The sequence below is a fragment of the Desmodus rotundus genome, chromosome 11, assembly GCF_022682495.2.
Source record: "Desmodus rotundus isolate HL8 chromosome 11, HLdesRot8A.1, whole genome shotgun sequence".
In the NCBI taxonomy this organism is placed as follows: domain Eukaryota; kingdom Metazoa; phylum Chordata; class Mammalia; order Chiroptera; family Phyllostomidae; genus Desmodus; species Desmodus rotundus.
Window position 1 is genome coordinate 33,285,365 of NC_071397.1, and position 17,930 is coordinate 33,303,294.

General features: G+C 38.2%; 1 protein-coding gene across 1 annotated transcript in view; it reads right to left on the reverse strand.

Moving 5' to 3' along the window:
• The window catches only part of TMEM30A (transmembrane protein 30A), a 34,712-nt gene extending 18,357 nt beyond the window's left edge, over window positions 1–16,355 (reverse strand). The window contains 3 exon segments of the mRNA XM_024576627.3: window positions 15,837–16,185; window positions 16,187–16,257; window positions 16,260–16,355. Of these exon segments, the coding sequence (XP_024432395.1) occupies window positions 15,837–16,185; window positions 16,187–16,257; window positions 16,260–16,355 (516 nt within the window).
• Window positions 16,356–17,930: the final 1,575 nt, after the last annotated feature.

The window sequence follows — 17,930 nt, forward strand, 5'->3', positions numbered from 1 at the left end:
CAGGTTACATTAAAATTCACTCATCTAGAAAATATATTTTATTTATTTATTTTTAGAGAGAGGGGAAAGGATGTGTGAGAGAAACACTGATCGGCTACCATTTACATACCCTCAAATGGAGACCTGGCCTGCAACCAGGCATGTGCCCTGACTTAAACTGGCAACCTTTCAGTCTGCAGGCCGGCACTCGAACCACTGAGCCACACCAACCAGGGCCATTAAGATTCATTCTTGATGTTCTATGTTCCAAGGATTTTGACAAATTTATACTGACAGACATATACCATCATAGTATCATACAATAGTTTTATTGCCTTAAAAATCCTCTGTACTTTGTCTATTCAACCCACCCTCTCTGTTAATACTGAGAACACTAATATTTTACTATTTCCATAGTTTTGCCTTTTCCAGAATGTCATATAGTTGGAATTATAGAGTATGTAGCTTTTTTGGATTTGTCTTTCACTAAGTATATGCATTTATGGTTCCCCTCTATGTCTTTTCATGGTTTAATAACACATTACTTTTTAATCTGGAGGTACCAGATTATTTATCCATTCACCCCCTGAAGCATATTGTTAAAATTAATAACAGAAACTTCATTGAAAACAGAGCGAGAAGAGAGAACTCTGCCTCATTACTTCCCCAAGAGGAAGAGACAAAGAAAGAAGGCAGCCATCTGCAAGTCAAAGAAGAGGGTCCTCACCAGGAAGTGAATCTGTCAGCACCTTGCTCTTGGACTCCCCAGCCTTCAAGACTGTGAGAAATAAATGCCTGTTCTAGTCTGTGATATATTTTTAAAGCATCCTAAGCTAAGGCAGATTTTGGTAACAAAAAAGTGGGATGCTGCTATAAAAAATACCTAAAAAACCAGAAGTTTCTTTGGAACTGGGCAACAGGTAGAGACTGGAGGAGATCTGAGATGATGCTAGGAATACAGACATTAAGTCTCATTCTGGTAAGACCTCAGAAAGAAATGAGAGAGAGAAAGAGTCCACCTTCTTACAGAATATATAATCATGAACAGAATATTGGTAGAAACAGAGATGGTAAAGGACATTCTGGTAAGATTTCAGATGGAAATGAGGAATATGTAGACAATGAAAAAAGATAATCCTTTTTATAAAGTGGTAAAAAAACAGACGGACTGTGTTTTAATGTTTTGTGGAAGACAGAACCTGTGAGGGGCAAAACTGAATATTTCTAAGCAACATATGGAAGAAACGGCTTGGTTTCACCTGACTACTTATAGCAAAATGCAAGAAGAGAGAAGTGAATGGAGATGGAATAATGTTAAGCAAAAACGGACCAAAGATTTGGAAAATGTTCAAGCCTGTTCATACTGTAAAACATTAGAAAGATCATTTGGTAGAGAAAGCTTGTTTGGTAGGGTACGGCTGAACAACCATTTGATTAAAAAAAAATTAGTGTGACTAAATAGTAATGGGAAAAAAGATTAAATCAAAAGATAAATAACTAAATAAACTGCCCCTCCCCTCCAAAATTAGTGTGATTGTAAACCATGGACCTAATTAGCCATTCCAGCAGAATAGCAATAGCTGGTACTAGGCTAGAACCAAGGATCTCTGACTCCAAGCCCAATGTTCTATTGCTACACTGCTGTTTTCTAAGAATAGTGAGTACCCTTTGACTTCTAGAAGACTATCTTTATCAAAGATAGCACATAAAAATAACTACTACAAATGCTAAGTGCCAAACTGAACAGTAACGAAGACAGCTCAGTTTGGTACTTAGCCAAACTGCAACTTAGCCAAAATATAACCAGAGACATTGAAATTAAGAACAATCTAACAATAGCCAGAGGGGAGGGGGGAAGGGACAATGGGGGAAAGGGTTTTCAGGAACTACTATAAAGGACACATGGACAAAACCGAGGGGGAGGGTGGAAGCAAGGGAGGGAGGTGGGTTTGGCTGGGGTGGGAGGGAGTAGTGGGGGAAAAATACAGACAACTGTAATTGAACAATAAAATAATTTTTTAAAAAATAAAATATTTATTTATATAATCATTTTTTTAAAAAGCTCTCTTTGAAGTACTGTGGAATTCTCCATTTTGAGAGTTTTGGAGGGAGGCAGGGCTCCATCTCCCACTTCAGAAGTCAAAGGGGTAAATGAGTCCTTCCTCTCCCTAACTTCAGGAAGCCAGTACAAAAGCATAAAATCTCAATCAATTTAATTAAATCTAGATGATTGAATCTCCATATAAATCAATGACTCTTGGGAGACAAACAAGTGAGTGTGATTAGATTAGTAGCCACAGCAGTAGCTAGCAGGGAGAAGAACCCAGTAGCGGCTGTAGCTTCTAAACCAATGTTTCTGTTTCCAAACTTCCTTTTCTCCCCACCTGTCTCCAAATATGCTTCTCTAGACTTCCTAACCATTTTGTGTGGGAGCTACCCAATCTCCCTCTAAAAAATTCCCTTCCTGTGTAAGCTATCCATAGTTGGTTACTGACGGACAACAAAGTCTCTGAAAGCTAAGTAACCCTGAGTGTTAAAAACATCCTGCAGAAGCTGGAGAGATTTCTCAGGAGGCTAACATAACCAAATATTTATATAAGAACAGATTTTTAAACGAGTCTAGGAAATTGAACTTTCACGTCTTCCTAAATGCCCCATCATGAAGTAATTATTCATTAACTTACTATTGTAGAGGAAAATACATAGTTTTCCTCTATTCTCCTAGGTTCTTTCGGCTAGTCTAATAATTAAACAAACATGAGACAGATCAAAGAGAAAATAACCAAATTTAATACATACCTATACATGTGAATCCTACATACATGAGAGTCAGATACCCCACATACACAAGAGGTTCAGGGACAAGAGGGAAAATGAAGTATATGTGACCTTCTGAGGAAAAGAACACCTTGGAGCTTCAGAGGGGAGGAAGGTCACTGCAGGACAATAAGAGCAGATGTTCAATAATTACAAGTTTGCTCTGCCACATAGATATGTTATAAAGTTATTTCTACTCATAACTCTTATTATGGATAAGATCCCTAATTTTAATTCTTTAAGACAGAGGTAAAAGTTTCTCGTAAGCCTGCAGGGTCTTGACTACATTCAGCTCAAAACAATTCACATGCCAAAGTGGCACATTTTGGGGAGCTCTGTGCTGAACTCCTACAATATTTACTGAGTGCCTGTACAGTCCAGGCAATAGGGACTCAGCCCAGAACCCAACCCCATAAAGTTCAGTGTCTAATATAGAAAACAGTCATTGCTGTGGCTGGTGTGGCTTAGTTGGCTAGAACATTGTTCTGTAAACCAAAAGGTCACAGGTTCAATTCCCAGTCAGGACACATACCCAAGTTGAGGGTTCAATCCTCAGTTGGGGCAAGTATAAGAAGGCAACCAATTGATGTTTCCTTCTCATATCAATAATTTTTTCTTCCCCACCCCCCGTAAAAGCAATCAAAAATGTCCTTGGGTGAGGATAAAAAAAGAAACAGTCATTAAAATGGAAAGGATGTTTTGATAAAACAGGTCCGATGAAAACATCAAACCTAATCAAGTATCCAGCAAATTTCTCCATGAGGGCTGATGAGTGGATGTTATCTACAGGGAGATGGTACCAAAAGGGACTGTATGTATCTCTAATTCAGGGATTAGTACATGTACAAACCCAAAAGATAAATGAACTCTGTACTTAAAATAAAGCTCCGAGTTAGAGATAAAGATGTGAGAACCAATCGGGGGTTCTCCAGTGAAGGTATCTAATTGTTCTACAGTTTCCATTTATAAGACAATTGGCAATTAGTAATAAGCAAAGTGCAAATCTCAGGAAATAGAAAAGTAGAACCAGATTGCTGAATGGAAACTAAAGAAGTAGGTTTTATGACTTTGAGCCACTATAAGCTAGACCAGTGTAACTTTGTAGCCCAGGTGACAAAGTGTGCACAGAGCTACGGAGAAGGCTACTCCAACACTATTCTAGAACTCTTAGTAATGGCAGCACTGAAAGCGATGATGATACCTTAGCAAGGACACTGGTATGGGCATGAGGTACACCAACACCAGTAGCAACGAGGAAGCTCATTCAGTTGACATCAGGTAGGACAAGCATCAGCTAGGGGATAGAAATGGCATGACATTACCCTCGCTCTAGGTGATTAGAGCAGATACTTTAGTTTTATAAGTCATACTAGTGCCACTGGTGTGATACCACAGCAGCAAATTTCTCTGCTGTGTCACTGACAGACCTTAAGCAAAAAGGAGAAGTCTATCAAGGCTGAGCAGTTGTCTACATTCTTGCTTCAGAGGAAGTAATGCAAGTTATGTTGCTTCCTACCCAAGGCTCAAAAATGAGGGATGTCACTGAGTTTTCCAGAGAGGTTACTATGATTGGAAGCTAAGTCATCTGTGTAACTCAGGCTCTCACAGAAAGGTTGGTGAGTACGGACTGTGAGAGTGAGACGAGATGTAAAACGGGCACAATAAGGCAGCAGGGTGTCCTGCACTGAACGCCATTTCGGAAAGTATTTTAACTGCTTCCTTTTCATTAAATAGGTAAGACATCAATGTAGAAAAATTCCCCTCAGAAATGCTCATCAGATAGAGGTGGTGGAGGAAATAAACATCCATATTTAAATTATTTAGAGACTCTTAAAGTTAATAGTTGAGTGAATTTTTAAAAATTCAGTCACTCTAGGTTATTTTATTTTTGAAGATTAGTTTTAAAAAATCAGCTAAGTTCTAAATTTACAGCTACAGAACAAGTTAATAAAATTCCATAGGCCATGTGAAATCTGTTGCATGTTTCCATAACTTAGAGAATCTGAATGAGAGCCACAAACAAGGTTTTTACTTCTAATTCTATTAGTAATCCTCAATATCACATTTGTAAATGAGAAATGAATTAGGTAATATACAAATGTAAACTATCTTTAAAGAAAAGACAGCAATAGCAAAGCTAGGTATTATTTCCCAAATGTCTACTCCATGCCAGAACTGTTCTCAATCTGTTACAGAAAGGAAATTGAGATTCAGAGTTTAAATGACTGCCCCAAACCAAACATCTGGTATGTGACTATACCTGCTTCCTAGAGCTGCCTTAACAAACTACCACAAACTGGGGGGTCTTAGAACAAGAGAAATTTATTCTCTCAGGGTTGGAGGCTAGAAGTGTGAATTCAAGGTGTCGTCATGTCTACACTCCCTCTGAGACTCTTGGTAAGATACCTTGCCTCTTCCCAGCTTCTGGCAGGGGCTGGCATTCCTCCGCTTACAGCTGCCTCACCTACCTCTGCCTCCACTGTCTCTGTCTTCACATCATCTTCCTTTTGTGCTTGTATCTTCTTATAAAGACACCAGTCATACTGGATAGGAGCCTACCCAAATGACCTTAACTTGATTACATCTGCAATGACTTATATCCAAAGAAGTCACATTCACAGGTACTAGGACTCAGGATTTCAACATATCTTTTGGGGGACACAATTCAATCCATAACAGTGATAGAATCTTATCTGTCTAGCCCCGAAGTTGCTCTTCTTTCATTAGATGGCACTGGTCCTTCCCATGATCTTGAATATACATACTATTCAATTATTTAGAAATATGGAAATCAATTTAAAAGACAATTTGTTTTAACATAAAATTAGCACCAATAGTTGATATACTGATGTTTTAAACAGTACCACTAAATGTTCATATTTTTCATCTAAAATATAAATACAACTTTGTCATTAAGTAGATATTATCCCAGGACCATATTAACTTTTAGGGTTTGAAATAAAATTTTATAATACAAATTTTCATAAAGTTTTTATATATGGCATTTAACTCATTTCTACAGACAAAAAAATAAATTCCAACATCAAGTTTTAGTTTACCCCTTAAAAGTCTTATTAAGATATCAAATTATAAAAACTTCCTAGTGCTGGCCAGGTGGCTCTCATGGTTGGAACATCGTCCTGTATACCAACAAGATGCAAGTTCCATCCCATCAAGGCATGTACTGAGGTTACAGGTTCAATCCCATTTGGGGCATGGTGGGGGCACATGCAGGAGGCAACCAACTGATGTTTTTCTTTCTTTCTCTCTTTCTTTCTCTCTCTCTCTTTCTCTCTCTCATTTGCTCTTGCTCTTTTTTGCTTTCTCCTCTTTTTTGCTTTCTCTCTCCCTCCCCCTCTCTAAAGTCACTAAACACATTGTTTAATGAGGATTAAAAAAATAATAAAAAATAAAATTAAGTAAATAAAACAAAGCTGCCTAGGCCAGACATGATAAAAAGGGCTTTGCTAATTATGCTCCATATTAGATGACCAGGTGGCTCACAAGAACATAAAAGGAATTAATATGAATCAAGCAGGGTTTTCTACTTTGAGGCAAGTCTTTTCTATTTAAAAACATTGTTTTTGGATAGTCATACAACCGAGGCTCAAATATTAGTGTATTTTACCTTTGTCTCTGGTGCTACTTTCTGACAATAGCCTCATGCTGCCCCATATCATGTGACATCCACTACACTACCCCCTTCCTAAATTGTCACTGGTCTTATCTCCAATCCCAGGCGGATTTTTGTATTCCTAGGTACATTCACTTGGTTGTATTTCTTCCTTCCCAACTGAAACTCTCACAATTTCTGTTTGAAATCATGGTGATCTCATTGGTGAAATCATGCATGTCTTAATTTTCAAAATATACATAACATACATGATTTGATCATCTTTTTTGGTTATGTTTTACTAAAACTTAACTTTAAAAAAACAGTAATGATGGTTCTTTGAATTCCTTACTCTAACACCCAACTGTGGTCTTTTGAAACCTGGAAATGGTCCCACCACTGTCCCAAGCATGCAAGCTCAAAATCCTGACACCATTCGACAGTTCCCAAGTTCTGCCAAATCTCCCTTAACAATATACTTAGTATTCTTGAATTTGGCTTTCATTGCTTCCACTACATATAAAACTTAGAGACCTCACACCAGTTTTTTAAAAGGAAGAAGAAAAAGTACATTATATCTTTTTAAAAAATCAAGTAAAAATAAGTAATTAAAAAAAACTTTTTCATAATTAAATATTATCATAGATAACGTAAGACCTGACAGCTCTGAACAGCCAAGTTACTCAGTATACTGATGAACAGTGTTATTAAAAGCTGTAAGGTCACATAATCATTCTTATACTTTAATTAATTTTAGAAATTAAACTATAAATCTATGTAAATGATGGATGGTCCATGGTTTACAAATGTGTAAGAACTAATAAGGATATAACAATACTTCCTTCTAAAATAAGCTTCTAAAATTTGGGGGCAGGGTATTCTATGACATTTTTTAAATCATGCACTGCCTCCTTTTGCTGCAATATTTGCCCATCAGTCTGTTTATAAATTTGTTTTGCCTTTAGATACAGATGGATATCATACAAGTTTGATCCTGTAGTATATACCATTTTCCTTGGCTAATTTCAATAACTCCTTCAGACCCATAATAATATTCAGATGTGCAATAAACTCTCAATAAGCTGCTTTAAAATGTATTGATTGTACCAATTAAATTTAATTAATTCATTCAAACATCTTAGTCCCTATTAGATGTCAAGCACTGGGCTATATATATAATGGGAATGAATTGTTTGTACCACAGAAGACCTTACAGACTAGTGGAATAAAAAGTCTTATTAATTACCCTCACTGACGTGGCTCAGTGGATTGAGCAGTGCGCTTTGAATGGGGCGGGGGGAGAGGGGAGTTTCATATCACTGGTTCTGCTCCTGGTCAAGACACATGCCTGAGTCATGGGCCTGTGGGTCAGGTCCTGGGTTCGGGGTGTGCGAGAGGCAACCAGATGATGTATCTCTCACACATCGATATTTCTCTCCCTCTCTTTCTCCCTCCCTTCCCCTCTCTCTAAAAGTAAATAAATAAAATCTTTTTTAAAAATCTACATTGAAAATAAAAAGTAAAATTATAAAGCATCCTTCAACCATTCCTATTCCCCTTCCCTCATTGCTCTTCATTGCACTTTTGACCTAACATACAGTGGGTTAGGGAGTTAATGGGAGATGGGAATGGACATTATCAATAAGTGGGGACATGTTTCTTTTCAAACAGATTGTGTGGGAAAAAAGAATAGTGACTGGCACCTAGAGGAAATAAAGCAAGAGGTCAGAGTGTTAGGATCTGAATCCCAGCTGTGTTCCTAAGCAAATTACTTAATCTCAGATTAAATATGCCCCTTCTAAAAAACAAAATGGAGAGAACAACATTACCCTTGTAAGTGCCACTGTATCAAATGACATATGTAAAATTCTTAGCCAACTAAACACTCAAATAATATTGGTCATTATTAAATTTTTATTATTAAATAGAATCAAAATAGGACACTGTCAGTTTTTAAGGAAAAAAACTGGAACACATTGATATGCTGAACAAAGAAAGAAAAAAGGCAGGCTGAAGAAAATAAGAGAGAATATTCCTTCTCCTACTTTTAAAAAACCTTATCATCAAAGCCCTACACCTGATTGCTTTTCATATACAAAATAACACACAATGGTTTTTACCATGAAATCAAGTTCAACTCAATACTATAATCATTATTCAATCATTATAAAAATGTAATCATTATTCAACATCTGAACTACTAGACTCTGACATCTAGATGACTCAGCTTCCATCCAGCCAACCTAACACCACCAAATAAATCTTCCTATATATACAGCCCTGTATTGCAGACACTGTCAGTCCCTCACCCCAATTTCTGTGCCACCCTTCTTCCACAGTATATAACTCTCAACCACTAGCTGAAAACCTTGTTATCAGAATGAAGACCACATTTCTCATCCTCCCTTTCAGCTAGTGTGGCCTGTTACTAAGTGGAGGTGGTATGTGACAGCTTCCAAGAACCTCCTTTAAAAGGCTTTTACTCATTTGTTCTTCATCCCTTCTTCCACACATCCCTTCTTTCTAGGTGGTAACCTGGAAAACACTGTGACAATCAGAACTCTAGTCCTCATTCTGGACTGTGAGCCCCGGAGCCAAGCCTAAGAAGGACAGGGCAGTAAACTAGACAGTGTGTGGATTCAGTAAACAAGCCTCCATACTAGCCAGGGACTGCATTTCTAATAGATTTCACATGAGAATGAAAACCTTACTCATTGCCAAACCCAGTCCTAACTTATACACATCGTGTCAATCACGTTACTTTTCCAGTTTAATATATTCATTATCAAATACAAGTCTGTCTACTACCTGGCACCAGGTGATTTGCCCTTGCTCCCATTTTCTCTGTATACCTTTTGATTGCCCGCCACTCCATCTGAACCTCTCTTGAAATGTTCTTTAGTACTGCTATTTACCAATCCATCAAGTTCCAGCTCCAAGCCCACTTCCATCACAAAGTTTTCTATGATCATTAGAGAGGTGATTTTATCTTCCTTTGAACTACTAAGGCATTTTCTGTCTGTGCCAGTCACCTAGCAATGTTTAGTTTTTCTTTTATGTGTCTGATCCATCTCCCTCAAAGGATTCCAGGCTGCTTAAGAAAAGCTCTCTGCTTGAGAAAAAAAAGAGACCCTGTAACAGGACTTTGCCTATAGAAAATGTGCAATGTTGATTAAAACTCCTGATAAATTTAACTCAGTCTGTGAGTTTTTACCATCAAAAAACTACAATATCCTTCATCAGCTAAAATTCAACGGTAGCCTGACCTGATGTCTAGGTTGTAAAGAAATCTATTAGGTACAAAAACAAAGCTTTACTTTCCTTTGTATATACACCAAGCAGTGGGATTTCTGGATCATATGGTTCTGGTTTTTAATTTTTTGAGAAACCTCCATGTTGTTCCCCCTAATGGCTGTATCAATGTACATACCACAAGGGTTCCCTTTTTTTCTACACCCTCAGCACTTGTTATCTCTTGTCTTTTTGATAAGAGAGTAGAGCTTAAGTGCTCTCACCACAAAAAGGGGCGGGGGGGTGGGGTGGGGAGGGGGGCACGGGGACAACTATACCTTAATAAAGATAGGGAGAAAAAGAAATTATACTAAAGATAATAGTTCATGACTCATCAGTGAAAGAAAGAGGCTACCAGGTGGGAGAGACACTATAGTTCCCTTATGTTAAAAAATTAATACTTATGAAATGCCAAAAGCATACAGGACACAGTGCGGAATATAGCAAGTTAGAAACATGCCCATTAGCTTAAGAACAAAACACAAAGAACCAGAGGGAAAACTGAACAACAGATGTATATGAGTAGGTTAGTTTAAGGGTTATCACATTTCTCAGCTTTGTTTGCTACCACTGCAATTGTTCCCCTAAATCAAACTGGCATTTCTTCGTGGTAATCCTAGAAATACATCCTATTCCTAACCTAATCCTAAGAAACAGACTGAATTTAATATGGTGGTAAAGGAGGAATTTGAAGGACACACAATTTTTACACCGTGTAAGAATTGGAAAACTTCCATTTTTTGAATGTAAATCTGTCTTAAAGGAAATCAATATAAGACCTAAACAGGTCACTCAACAAAATGCTGAGTAATAATGTAAATCATTTTAAGTATTAATTAGATGTCATTTTAAATACTCCTTTGAACTGATCATTCCACACTAAAGAATTTATCAGGAGTTGCCCTGGCTGGGTGGCTCACTTGGTTGGAGCATCACCCTATACACCAAAAGGATACTGGTTCAATTCCCAGTCAAGGCACATACCTAGGTTGTGGTTTGATTCCCTGGTCAGGGTGTGTGCAGTAAGCAACCAATCCGTGTTTCTCTCTCACATGGATGTTTCTCTCTCTCTCTCCCTTCCTTTCTAAAATCAATAAAAACATATCTTTGGATGAGGATTAAGAAAAAAAGGATTTATCAGTAGTCCTTTCTAGAGGCTCTAAAGACGACAAAAGCTAATCTAAATAAAACTTTCAAAAGCAATTTTCTTTAGGTTGCCTGAACTTCATCTGACGGTGACAAAGAAAGGAAGAAGGATGTTGCCCAAGCCAAGATTAATAGTAAATTTAGCTAAGGTATTTTATATCTATTAAATTTGTACAAAGAAGGTAGGACACAAGCAATTGTCAGGGATCATTATACCTAACTGAAAGATTATTGAGTATTAGAATACGTAAATTAAATACTGCTGTTTTTGTAATAAATGTGAAATTTGCCAGCATGTTTCTTAAAACTTGACATTAAGGGCAAGAAATTCCTTTTTGTAAAGGTCCAGAAAATATTTTAGGCTTTACAAACCAAGAGGCAAGGCAGAGGATACTACAAGGGGGGATGGCCCCCCAAAAAACTGGAATTATTTTCTGGAGGGCAGGCCCCTTGTAGTGCAGGCTTCCCCTGCTATGTGGGTGTTCTAGGAACCCATCTGTATCAGTGCACCAGCTGGTGTTGTTGTGAGGCTGCGTTCAGCTTCAGTGAATTTTTTTTGAACACTCTTTCAATGAGTTTGCCCATTTCCATGATGGGTGATTTATGAGCGCACCTGCCCACACCACGCTGAGTGTTCAGCAGTTTTTGCTCAAAAATGGCACGTCCCCTGTGCCCCACCCGCCCTATTCACCCAATCTCCCCCTCCCCAGCGACGTTTTTTTGTTTGTTTGTTTCTCCTATGAAAACATATCTCCAAAGGGAAATGTTTTGCCAACATGGAAGAGGGGAAACAAAAAACTGCAGAAGCACTAAAAGGCATCAAAATCCACAAGTTCAAAAACTGTTTTAAGCAGTGGGAAAAAAGTCTCAATAGGAGTATTGCATCAATGAAGAGTACTTTGAAAGTGACAAGTTTAAATATGTAAAAATAAATACACAATTTTGTATAAATAAATTCTGGTTTTGGGGGGATCCCTCCATATGTAGGCTGTTATATAAACAAGAGAGAAAACAAAACTACACCAATTTTTATTGCTGAAATTCAAAATATAATAACAATTGTGTACAATTTTCTGGTAACACAGGTCTACTAATAAGAATGGAATTATTTTTGGGGGGGACACATTATGCATAACGGGCATTCAAACTTAAATGTCCCCTATCATCAAATCAATGGTAAATGTTCATCTGTAAAACATTCTCAGTTCCTGGGCCTTACCAACTGGTCTGGCTGGCCATATATACTTTGTCATGCCTTGCTCTAAGTATTAAAGTTATCAGAGCAACAAAACACTAACATTACAAAACTCTTAATTTCCCAGAGTGGGCTGCTATGCAACTGTAATTCATTTGAATACTAAAATCTTTAAACTTCTTAACATAAAGTGCTTAATCTTTAACAATCTACAATGCAACTTCTGCTTTCTTGAATCTTAGCTATAAGCTAAGTATAGTCAAAGAATACTAAATGAAGAAAAATCTAATCCTCTTAAAAATCTTGGAATCTAAGAATCCAAGCTGCACAGGAGTAAAAACAATAGATAAAACTATATTTCTATCAAAAACAAGGGAAAGAAAAAGGATGTATGGACATGGACAACAGTGTGGTGATTATGGGGGGAGGGAAGTTGGGTGGAGGTGGAAAAGGACTTAAGGGCAAAATGGTAATGGAAAAAACACGATTTAAAAAATGGGAAACAGAAAATAATCAGGATTAAATATAAAGTGAAGAAAATGAGACTTGGGTTTCTCTCTCAAACATGGGGGATGCTAATCCACTAAAATTAAATAAAAATATATTCTGAACATTTTTGGCAATATTAATTTGAAGTAAATGTTTAGTTTTTAATTACTCTGAAAATATCTTCATTCAATTCTAACCATTAAACTAAAACTGTTTTTGCAAAAATTAAGAACACCTCATTGGCCCTGGCTGGGTGGAGCATCCTCCCATACAACAAAAGGTTTTGGGTTTGATCCCCAGTCAGGGCAGTGTCTAGGTTGCAGTCTGGTCCCTAAGTGGGCGTGGACAGGAGGCAGCCTATCAGATATTTCTCTCTCACATCCATGTTTCTCTCTGTCCCTCTCTGTCTCTCACTCTCGCTTTCCCTTCCTTTCTCTCAAAAGCCAATGTGCATGTCCTCTGGTGAGAGTAAAAAAAAATAAAAAATTTTTTTAAATGAGAAAATAAACTAAGAGGTGTGAGCAAGCTACAGTATGAAAGAACATGTTAGCAAGAACTTCTGGTTACTCATTTACTTTAAATGACCCTCAACATTGTTTTAAACTAAACTACCACAGTGTCTCACAAAGGGTAGAGAATAGGCAGAAGCAAGCATGTGTTTGGGAAAGCTCCCTAGGTTTGTCCCATAATAAACTCCAGGCTCAATTCAGAACCAATTCTCTACACATATACAGTCAATTGAAAAAAATTATTCTATTGGCACAACTTATGTTAGTGTTGATTATAAAATTCCTAATCAGTCCTACTTTTCATTTCCTTTAGTTCCAAAGGTGATACAATTTGGATATGCAGCATTTTTTAGAAATCACATTAAAGTTGTAAGTCATATGATTTTAGAGTTAAACATCATCTTAGAGATCATCTAGTCTGAATCTTTTGGTTCTTCAAGTAAAACAATTGAGACTCAAAAATATGCCTATAATGACTAAGAGAGTTGGAACTTCAACTCTAAGGCCTTGACTTTTAACTTCAGTTCCCTTTTAAACCAGACTAAGCTGTAACAGGCTCTTCAGGCTGCTTGAAATCAGAAGTATATACATGAGAACTATTTAAGAAATTCCCATTTCACCAATTAGTGTGAGGGTGAAGAGCCTTATTTTATTTCAAAACCCAAAGTTTTAAAGAAAGTAAATATTTATTTTCATAGTATAGTAAATATTAACAGAAGTTGAGTTTTGATAATAAATATCCTCATATAAAATTGCAAATTTTGCCCTGGCTGGTGTGGCTCAGTGGATTGAGTGCCAGCCTGTGAAACAAAGGGTCACTGGTTTGATTCCCGGTCAGGGCACATGCCTGGGTGGCGGACCAGGTCCCCAGTGGGGCGGGGGCTGTAAAAGGCAACCACACATTGATGTTTCTCTCCCTCTCTTTCTCCCTCCCTTCCTCTCTCTCTAAAAATAAGTATAAAAATAAAATCTTCTTTAAAAATTGCAATTATTGCTACTCCATCTTAATATCTTAAGAAGTTTAAATAAGATGATCAAATTTCTAACGTTAATTTTCTTCTTAACTACTAACACTGCAGTAAGAATCCTCATGTAGCATAAAAGCTTAAGGTTAGGAATAGACATCTGGGTTGGGTTTCTGCCTCAATTTCACAATATTCTTCTAGCTTGCTAGTGAATGTCAACCTCTCTGGCTCCATTTGTCATCTCCTGATTAGGGATCATCATGTTAACAGTAGCTGTTTATTATACAAACTTAATTCCAAGAAACTTATCTACACTTTTTCTAATTCTCACATTTTAAATAGGCATTTTTTCTTATGTACTTCACAGGTAAGGAAACTTGAGGATCAGAGAGATTAACTATTCCAAGAAAGTGAGCTGAATTTAAACCCAGCTCTGGCTGCCCCAGCCCAGAGCCCATGGTCCTTTCAATAAATATACCACTTTACTAGTATGTCCGATCCTAGTGTAGCTGGGAGAACAGGTACTACATCTAAAGGACTATTAGGGAGATAGAAACAATAAAACAAATAAAAATACATGCTTAAAAAAAAACCTGTGACACTTTCTCTAATTAGTAAAATGAGAATGAATTTTTTAGTAAAAGATTTAAAAACTATCCTATAGATTCTATTTTTATTACTGTTATTAACATAAAGGCGAGCACCGTACAATTAAAGACATATTGATTTTGTTTTTAGAAGTAGCACTGTAAATTAAACTGGAAAACAGGTATCATGCCTATTCCTATCATTAAAATTACCCTGAGAGCCCCATTAAATCGCATGTATAAAATTAGAGGAAAATGATAATAACCTGATAGAACAGAAGAAACCAAGAGAACTTGGCACCAGTTACTGCCCTTTAAACAGATAAACATACCCTCAGATATTCGAGGAAAGAGATTAGCAGAGGTTGAACACTGGACATCTACACCAAGTATTTACATTCTAGTATCAAACTATCTTCACCACTGCCGATGGATGAACATCCTGATTGCTGCTTTGACAATTCAAGATGCTTCCCCACGTCTCTCTAAAATGTCTTATATCAGTGAAATGTTTAGTAAACAGTTTATGGTTTATTCTGATTACTGACTTTTTTTAAAGTTTAAGATCGAGGGGAAAAGAAAAACTAGGGCGAATGTAGGGCATTGTTATTAATAAACACAGCCTAAAAGCAAAACCGGAATTGAAGTTGCAGGTTACCTTTTACCTGTATCATGCCCTACAACTACAAACAATTAGCTCCAAATAAAAGGTACTGTGCACACTTCGGTCATTTGCCCTAATATGTGACCTGGTAACACTTGACAACTTTTTAAGATAAAAATCACCAGTACCTCCAAGGCTCTGGGTCCTTTACCCAACAATGGCCAAGGTGTTAATCTTCTAGGATAATTCCCACACAAGTAACGACATTCTGACCACGTCAATCCTCTTGGAGTAATATCTAGACATAACTATTTTTTCCCCACTTCTTTCCCCCTCTCCTAACCTTCGTTGGAGGAAAAACAAAACAAAACAAAATGCCAAGGAGTCACAGAAACCGCCCATTAAAAGGGCGTTCATCTGACCCACCCTCTGCGATAAACTTTCATTCTGCCTCTAATCATATAAATCGCAAATTCAGAAAACCCGCAGAAAGAAAGAAGAAACTGAGCAAGAGAGGGGAGGTGTGGGGGAGATGAGGACCGTGGGTCAACCTCCTGATAACTGAGGACCGAGTGGAGCAGGCCGGGAGGATCCCGCTCCCCCAAGCAGGGCCAATTCCCACAGCCACTCGCTCCCCTCACCTCGATCTCGCGGATATTGTTGGAGGTGACGAAGATGCCGATGCCAATGGGGATGAAGATGAGGCCAATGATGAAGAAGGTAGGTAGCACCGTGCCCGCCGTGAGTATGGGCTGCCAAGCCGGCAGCCGTTGCTGTTTGAAGGCCGTATTATCCGGTCTCCTGTTCTTAGCGGTGCCCCCAGGAGCACATGGGGGCCCACCATCCACTTCATCCTTCGCGTTATAGTTCATCGCCATTGACCCCGCGGACGCGGCTCCGCGACACTCAGGTGGACTGCCCAAGGGACCCGCCTGCTGACCCTGACAGTAGACGCGCAGGCGCGGCTGCCGCCGCGACCTCCTATATACAAGCGGAAGAGGCGGGACACCCTTCCGCAGACGGCCATTGACCGGAAGCCGGAGTCGGCTGGGGACTCCAGACCCGGAGGGGGAAAGAAAGGAAGGAGAAGACTGAGGGACAAGGGGAGGGGGAAGGAGAGGATAGAAGGAGGTGGGAAAGGGCGGACGCACGCCGCTCATCTTCCCTGTGACGAAAAAGTGAGGGCCTTAATTCCTGGAACGTGGAGCTACCGTAGCGCATGCGCAAGTGGGCCTGGGGGCGGAAAGGCCCGGGCGCGTGAGCCATTGCGTAGTCTTCGCTGCATTCTCAGAAAGTTCCCTTCGCACCTACCAAGCGGCTCCTCTGGTTAATTGGGCTACGGCAGTCTTAGGTAACAGGTCCGAGCCACCCGGCCCAGTCTACGGTAGTCAGCCATGGAGCTTTGTAGTGGCTTCGTCGCTGGATGGGTTTTTGTTTTATCAAAAGCCCTCTCTGAAGGGGATCGGAGCATTTAAAAGACGACGCGATTGGAGTGTTTGCTTGGGTTATGAAACCGCGAGTTTCTCTAAAATAAATCTCCAAGGTGCAAATACAAACGTTAAGTGAGAAACGTGATGTGCGACCCTTTTTTCCTGAAGTCGAGAATAAATCATGTGATTTGCATAACCCTATTATTTTTGCCTCTATTTGATCTATTACTACTTATTTTTCTTCCATTAGTGTTCCTGTTTTTACCATGTTTTCAGTGACCACTTCTCGCGTGGATTTAAGAAGTCTGTTGTAATAAGTTGTAGCTCCTTATTTCACAGTTGGTAAAAACCTCAATAACATTCAAAACTGTGTATAGTCTAAACTTGAAGGACAGTTTGGCTTGGTACAATCCTAGGCTCACATATTTTTCTTGAGTACACAGTGAGGCAAATGTAGGTGTACAGTTGTGAGCATGCAAAACAGTTTATTCTTGTATTATTTTTATTAATGTATTATTTTCCATATGAACAACTGTAAACCTACTTTTGCCCCACCCTGTACATATTAAGGTCATTTCACTGTTCTGGTGTTGTATGTTGCTGCAAAGAAATAGGAATATAATGTAATTATTTTGTCCTTATAACTAACACTTATTTTGTCAAAAGAAACACCTCAATAAATTATAACATTACTACAAAATGAAATCCTATGCTGGTGCCTTAAAGCTGCCAAGTATTTAATTACTGATGGAAATATTCATGGTATATAAAGTTACTAAATCTTGATACCAAGGTAATAGAAGTATATAGAGTAAAGCCCAAGTAAAAGGTAAATAGTGGTAGCCTCTGTTAACCCGATGGGGGTGTTTTTTCTCTACATCTTTGTACTTCTTCTGTATTTTCCAAAATTTCTGCAATAAGCATATATTTGTAAAATTCTTTTTAAAGTTATATACAATCCACATTATATGGGCATTTGAAATCCAGGCCAGACAGTAAGTCTCATCCTCTGTAAACATATAGACTTTATTCTCTTTAAGGCTTTGTCTGCAGTCATACCTTTGGGAAGGTAAGTCAAGGAAAGGGAAACAAACGGAGTGCTTGGGCCTCATAATTAAATGTACTTCAATTAAATGTACCATACAATTAAGTGTACTTTTAAAATGACTACAAGCCTCAAGATATGTGCCAATCAGATATTTATCTAGAAGATAACGAACTTGCCTAGTTTTGCTCTTGTACAACATCCATTATTTTTCAAATTCTCAGCACTGGCAACATGGATAGGACTATATACACTTTGTT